The sequence below is a fragment of the Cyanistes caeruleus genome, chromosome 35 (assembly GCF_971803275.1).
Source record: "Cyanistes caeruleus chromosome 35, bCyaCae1.hap1.1, whole genome shotgun sequence".
Lineage (NCBI taxonomy): Eukaryota > Metazoa > Chordata > Aves > Passeriformes > Paridae > Cyanistes > Cyanistes caeruleus.
The window spans coordinates 1,737,427-1,744,463 of NC_141736.1; the positions used below are offsets into that span (position 1 = coordinate 1,737,427).

The 7,037-nt window shown below is 71.7% G+C and overlaps 2 protein-coding genes across 2 annotated transcripts; both read right to left on the reverse strand.

The window, feature by feature from the left end:
- Window positions 1–864: 864 nt before the first annotated feature.
- On the reverse strand, window positions 865–5,667 carry LOC147647658 (uncharacterized). Its single transcript, XM_086871275.1, has 2 exons — window positions 4,862–5,667; window positions 865–950 (listed from the first exon to the last, which is right to left on the reverse strand). Exons 1-2 carry the CDS (start codon window positions 5,577–5,579, stop codon window positions 865–867), a joined length of 804 nt encoding a protein of 267 aa, XP_086727401.1. The 5' UTR covers window positions 5,580–5,667.
- NACC1 (nucleus accumbens associated 1) lies at window positions 1,483–6,868 on the reverse strand. The gene is made up of 6 exons (XM_086871479.1): window positions 6,728–6,868; window positions 3,910–4,819; window positions 2,864–3,040; window positions 2,659–2,764; window positions 2,464–2,561; window positions 1,483–1,841 (listed from the first exon to the last, which is right to left on the reverse strand). Exons 2-6 carry the CDS (start codon window positions 4,799–4,801, stop codon window positions 1,582–1,584), a joined length of 1,533 nt encoding a protein of 510 aa, XP_086727605.1. The 5' UTR covers window positions 4,802–4,819; window positions 6,728–6,868; the 3' UTR covers window positions 1,483–1,581.
- Window positions 6,869–7,037: the final 169 nt, after the last annotated feature.

The following is a 7,037-nucleotide window of genomic DNA, read 5'->3' on the forward strand; positions in this document are numbered from 1 at the left end:
TGTGCCCCCCCATCCGTGCCGGGGGGGGCAAGGGGGGGGTCCGGGGGGGAGACGCGGAGGGAGCCCGGGGGAGGGGCGGGTAAGGCACTTGACCAAACGTCAGGAGACCTGGGGGGGGCACTGGGGACACCTGGGGGGGCACTGGGGACACCTGGGGGGGCATCTGGGGACTCCCCCGGCCCCCCCAGGCTGAGCGGGACTGGGGGAGGCTCCTGGTGACCCCCCCACTCTGTCCCAGGGGAGTTGTCACCAAACCGTGCCTCAGTTTCCCCTCTGGAGTGAAGCCGGAGCGAAGCCCTGGGGAGGGGGGAGGGGGTTCCCCGTGTGCCCCCCCCCCCCCACTCTGGGCCCCCCCCCCGGGTGTCCCTGTCCCCGCCCCCAGGTCACACACGCGCGTTCCCCCCCCGAGGACACAGCTGGGGGGGGGGGGCAATAAGGGGACCCCCCCCCAATTTGGCAGTCCCGGCTCCTTTGGTGGGGGGAAGGGACACAGACAGGTGACACCTCCCTTTGGGGGGGGTGGGGACACAGGTGACACCTCCCTTTGGGGGGGGGAGGGGACACAGACAGGTGACACCTCCCTTGGGGGGGGGAGGGGACACAGGTGACACCTCCCTTTGGGGGGGGAGGGGACACAGACAGGTGACACCTCCCTTTGCGGGGGGAGGGGACACGCACACCTGGGGACAACACGGACAGGTGACCTTGGGGGGGGGAGGGGCAGGGGTCACCTGGGGACACTCTGGCCCCCCCGGGGGGGGGGGAGGGGACACAGAGGGGACCAGGGGGACACATGCGGGGGGGGAGGGGCTGCCCAGAGCCATGGGGGTCCCTGGGGGGGCGGGGGGGACACGGGGGGGGGGGTCACACATGCGGGTGCCTGGAGGGGAACGGGGGAGGGGGGGGGGCTTTGGGGGGGGGTCCTTGGGGAGGGGCACGAGACCCCCGAGCTGAGCCCCTCCCCCCCCGGACCCCCCCCCAACGCCGGGGGGGGGGGGGAGGGGCAGCTGCGCTTGTGCCATGACGCTGCCGTCCCCCCCCACCCCAAACCCCCCCCCAAAATCCTGGGGGGGGGGCCAGGACCCACCGCGGTCTCGCTGTGGGGTGGGGGGCAGGGGGGGTCCCTAAAACCACACGGGTCCCTTGCTGGTGGGACCCCACCCCTCGTGTTTTTGGGGGGGGGTCCCAAGGCGGGGTGGGGGGGGGGGGACGGGACCCCTTCATCCTCACGGGGTCCTCGCTGCGGGGACCCCCCCTCACGGCCGGGGGATCCCTACGCCCCCATTTTGGGGAGGGGGAGGATCTGGGGGGGCTCCCTATTCCTGGGGTGGCATCGCTGAGCCTGGAGGGGGCCGAGCTTAGGGTCGAGCCCCCTCCCCAGCGCAGCCCCCCGGGGCTGGGGGTCCCCAGGGTGGGCTCTGGGGTGGGGGGGGTTCACTGCAGCCCCTCGCCCCAGGACCCCCGGGCTTGGGGCTCCCCAGGGTGGGCTCGGGGGGGGATGGGGGGGTCACTGCAGCCCCTCCCCCCCGGGACCCCCGGGCTTGGGGCTCCCCAGGGTGGGCTCGGGGGGGGATGGGGGGGTCACTGCAGCCCCTCCCCCCCGGGACCCCCCTCAGGCTCGGGCCCCCCCGCCTCGAAGGGGGGCTCGGGGCCCATGATGTCGGGCTCCAGCTTGCCGGTGTCGTTGATGAAGGAGGTGTAGGAGTCGCCCTCGGCCATCAGCAGCTTCAGCTTGGGGATCCAGCTCTTGCGCACCACGCGCCGCGCGTTGGTGCACATGTCGGCTGCGATGGCGTTCATCTCGCTCTCCTTGAAGTTGGGCGCGAAGTTCTGGCAGTAAACTGGGGAGGGGGCGCAAGCTCAGGCTCCGGGGGGGGGGGGTTTGGGTGGGGAATGAGGGGTGGGGGTCCCCTCCGGTGCTCCTCGTCGCCTCTCCAGGGTCCTCCTTTGTCCCCCGCTGTCCCCTCTCCCCTGTGGGAGCCCCCCCGGTTCCCCAGAGCCCCCCTGGAGCCCCCCACTCACATTTGTCTCCCTTTGTCCCCCACTGTCCCCTCTCCCCCAGCCCCTGTGGGAGCCCCCCACTCACATTTAACGGCGTGCAGCACCCGGCTGTCCCCTCAGGGAGCCCCCCAGAGCCCCCCACTCACATTTGTCCCCTGCTGTCCCCTCTCCCCCCAGCCCCTGTGGGAGCCTCCCAGAGCCCCCCACTCACATTTGTCCCCCACTGTCCCCTCTCCCCCAGCCCCTGTGGGAGCCCCCTCCTCTCCCCGGTTCCCCAGAGCCCCCCACTGACATTTGTCCCCTGCTGTCCCCTCTCCCCCCAGCCCCTGTGGGAGCCCCCCGGAGCCCCCCACTCACATTTAACGGTGTGCAGCACCCGGCTGTCCCCTCACCCCCCAGCCCCTTTGGGAGCCCCCCCGGTTCCCCAGAGCCCCCCAGAGCCCCCCGGAGCCCCCCATTCACATTTAACGGCGTGCAGCACCCGGCTGTCCAGCGGCTTCCGGCTGGGATCGTTGGTGGACGAGCGGATCCCGGTCCCGCAGCTGTTGGCCAGCGTGTTCCTGGAAGGGAACAAAACCCTGCCTGAACCCCACCCACCCCCCAAAATAAACCCCCCAAACCCCTCCTGGAGGCCGATTTGGGGCGGGGGGCTCTCACCTGTCGAAGAAGGAGGCGAGGAGGCGGCGCAGCAGCACCTTGTGCCGCGTGCCCGCGCTGACGTGGCAGTTCATCAGCTGCGCCCGTGTGATGTACACGTTGGTGCCTGGGGAGGGGGCGCGGGGAGGGCTCAGCGGGGCCGGGGGGAGCCCCCCAAAACCTCCCCCCACCCCGTGGGGATCTCCCCCCCAGCTCGCCCCAGTACCGGTGACCAGCTCCAGTTTCTCGGCGGGGTCGCCCTCGTCGTAGAGCTTGGGGTGGCAGCGGTTGCCGATCTGGGTGACGAGCTCAGCCGGCAGCGACGCCAGGTCCTGGCGCAGGCGGGCGCGGGCGCGGGGCTCCGGGGGGGGCTGCTCGGGCAGGGCCTCCACCTTCTCTGCGGCTGGGGGGACACGGGGGGGCGTGGGGAGGGGCCCTGCTCCTGCCCCGGATGGGCTGGGGGATGTGGGGAGGGTGGGCTCCTTTGGGGGTCTCGGGGATGGGTCCCCCTCCTGCCCCGGGTGGGCTGGGGGCTTCGGGGAGGGGCTGCCTGGGGAGGGTCGGCTCCTTTGGGGGTCTCTGGAGGCTTGGAGCCAGCCCGAGGGGACCCAGGGGGTCTCAGGGATGGGCCCTGCTCCTGCCCCGGGTGGGCTGGGGGCTGCAGGGAGGGGCTGCTTGGGGAGGGTCGGCTCTTTTGTGGGTCTCGGGTGTGGGCCCTGCTCCGGCCCCGGGTGGGCTGGGGGCTGCAGGGAGGGGCTGCCTGGCCTTTGGGGGTCTCTGCAGGCTTGGAGCCACCCCTGAGGTTCCTTCGGGGGTCTCGGGGATGAGCCCCATTCCTGCCCCAGGTGGGCTGGGGGCTGTGGGGAGGGGCTGCCTGGCCTTTCAGGGGTCTTTGGAGGCTTGGAGCCACCCCTGGGGGGACACAGGGGGGCGTGGGGAGGGGCCCTGCTCCTGCCCCGGGTGGGCTGGGGGCTGTGGGGAGGAGCTGCCTGGGGAGGGTCGGCTCTTTTGGGGGTCTCTGCAGCCTTGGAGCCACCCCAAGGGGACACTGGGGACACTGCGGGGGTCGGGGGGTCCCACCTCTGAACATCTCTGGATGTGCCCTGTGGGGGTGACACTGGGGGGGGGGACACACACACAGAACCCCCTCCCCATCCTGACCACGCCTCAAACGGGGCAAGGTCTCTCACGACCACCTCCCCCCCCCCCTCCGTTCAGAGCCACCAAACTGTCCCCAAACGCCACCCCCGGGGGTGGGGGGCGGATCCTCACCTGCGGGCCCCACATTCATCATGCTGTACATGGTGTACATGTTACAGATCTGCCGGTACTGCTCGTCCGAGCCTTCCTCTCCCGCGTCCTCCTCCTCATCCTCCTCGTTGTGGAAGGAGCCGGGGCTGTCGCTGGTGTAGGCGCTGGAGGTGCCGCCGGGGCTGGTCTGGTCAGCGGCCGCGCCGGGCGCCGGGGCGGGCGCGGGAGCCGGAGCCGCGCCGGTACCGGCGGCACCGGCACTGGCACCGGGCGCTTGCGGCGGGCGCGGCGCCGCCTCGGAGAATTTGGCCATTTTGCGGCTGCCGTTGCCGCCGGTGTCCTTGGGGGCCCCGTCCCACAGGCGTTTGACCACGAAGGTGCACTGCACGCCGTCGGGCTCGCCCTGCTCCGTCTTGACCCGCGACACCAACGGCAGCGCCGCCGCCCAGCCCTGCGCCGCCGACGTTTGGGCCACCGGGCTCTGCGGCTCCGAGCCCGGCGTCTCGTCACCGTGCAGCCCCTGCGAGTCGCAGCTGGGCGAGCTGACCTTGAGGAAGAATTCGGTGCCTTTCTCCATGATCTCCTGGATCTGCAGGAAACCCGCCGTGTACATGAGCAGGAACTGGTCACCCACGTTCATGCTGAGGCGGCCAGTGTAGCAGAAGCTGAGGATCTGCTGGAAGGACTGGGGCTGCACGGCCGCCGGCAGCTCCACCACGGCGCTCTTGGAGCTGTGGAACAGGTCTCGGAAGTAGGAGCTGCTGGCGGCCAGCACGGCCCGGTGGGCTTTGAAGGCGTGGCCCTTGACCACCACCGAGACGTCGCAGAAGAGCCCCTGCAGGCGCTGCTCGTTCAGACACTCCAGGATGCTGTTGCCGAAGTTGGGGATCTCCATCTGCAGCGTCTGCGCCATGGCGGGGACGGGGACGGCCTGCGGGGACACGCAGGGGACACGTGGGGACGGGGACAGGACATGGGGACACGCAGGGGACATGTGGGGACGGGGACAGGACATGGGGACACACGGGGACAGGGGGACAGGACATGGGGACAGGGGACACGTGGGAACAGGGACAGGGGGACACACGGGGACAGGGGGACACACGGGGACAGGGGGACACACAAGGTGAGGGGACACGTGGGGACAGGACATGGGGACAGGGGACACGTGGGGACAGGGACAGGACATGGGGACACATGGGGACAGGGACAGGGGGACAGGACATGGGGACAAAAGGGACAGGACACGGGGACATGGGGACAGGACATGGGGACACATGGGGACAGGGGGACACACGGGGACAGGGGGACACGTGGGGACAGGAGGACACGTGGGGACAGGGGGACATTGGGGTGAGGGGACACACAGGGACAGGACACGGGGACAGGGGACACGTGGGGACAGGACATGGGGACACACGGGGACAGGGGGACAGGACATGGGGACAGGGACAGGACATGGGGACACATGGGGACAGGGACAGGACATGGGGATGGGGGGACATGTGGGGACAGGGAACAGGGGGACAGGACAGGGGGACACACAGGGACGCACGGGGACAAGACATGGGGACAAGGGACAGGACATGGGGACACACAGGGACACACAGGGATGGGGGACATGGGGATGAGGGACAGGGGGACAAGACACAGGGACAGGACATGGGGACAGGGACACCGGAATGGGACATGGGAATGGGACAGGGACACCGGGACAGGGACACAGGAATGGGAGAGGGACACAGGAATGGGACAGGGACACCGGGACAGGGACACCGGAATGGGACAGGGACACAGGAATGGGACAGGGACACCGGGACAGGGACACCGGAATGGGACAGGGACACAGGAATGGGACAGGGACACCGGGACAGGGACACGGGGGGGACACAGCGGGGACAGCGCAGGGAACAGGGAGGGGGGGACAGAGGAAACCAAGGATCAAACCGAGCCCCCAGCCCGGGGTCACCCCAAACCCCCCCTCAAACCCTCCCAGGACAGGGGGGGCAGGGGAGGGGTCCGTGCCCGGCCCGGGGGGCTCTGGGGGGTCCCTGGGGGGGTCCCTGCCCAGCCCGGGGGGCTCTGGGGGGTCCCTGCCCGGCCCGGGGGGGGTCCCTGCCCGGCCCGGGGGGCTCTGGGGGGGTCCTCAGCCCTGGGATTTGGGGGGGGGGGGGGGGGTCCCCAGCCCTGGGATTTGGGGGGGGTCCCCAGCCCTGGGCCCCCCCCGGGTGTGAGGGACCCCAGGATTTCGGGGGGAGACACCGAGAGACCCCTCCCCAAATCGGGGAGGGGCCCAAATCTGACCTGGGGGGTCGTGGGGAGACCTCGGAGGGGAAACGAGCGCGACCCCCCCAGTCCGGGAAACCCCAAATTTCGGGGGGGGGGTCAAACAAAAATGGGGGGGGGAGAGGAGCAGAGGGACCCCAAAACACGGGGGGGGCATCAAAAGGGCCCCGGTTCCCCGGGCTGGGGACCGAGCAGAGCCCGAGACCCCGGCGGGGGGGGGAGGGGACCCCCGAACCCCCGGAGGTGACACCGGGACACCCCCAAATGTTGGGGGGGGGGGAGTTAAACCCCCGGCCGGGGGGGGGGGGCAGCGACGGGGGGATCCCAATCCCCGCAGGGGGGGTACGGACACAGCAGCCCCGCGTTCCCGGGAGCATCCCGGGGGAACCGGGGGATCCCCGGTGTGGGGGGGGCGGGAGGCGCCGCAGGCCCGGGGAAACGGGCGGGGGGGGGGTGGTTACCGGGCCCGGCGGGGGAAGGAAGAGGCGGCGGGGAAGCGGTGCAGGGGGGCGGGGGGCGGGTTTGGGGCGGGGCCGGGGGGTCCCCGCCTTACCGGGGACCGGGGGGGCTGTGCTGGGGCCGCGGCCGCTCCCGGAGCCGCTCCCGGTGCCGCCGCGCTCAGCGGCCATTCATTGTGCGGCAGGTGCGACCAGCCGAGCGCCGAGCGCGCCGCCCGCGCCTGCGCGACCAGCCGAGCGCCGAATCATCCACCCCCCGGTGCCCGCGCGGAGCCGGCGCGGGGAGGAGGGGGAGGCGGAAACACGCGGGGAAGGCGCAGAAAACGCGCGGGGCCCTGAGCGGCCGCGCCCCGCGGGCTCGGTCCGGTGGAACCGGCTCCTCCCCGCGCCGCCGGCGGCCGGCCC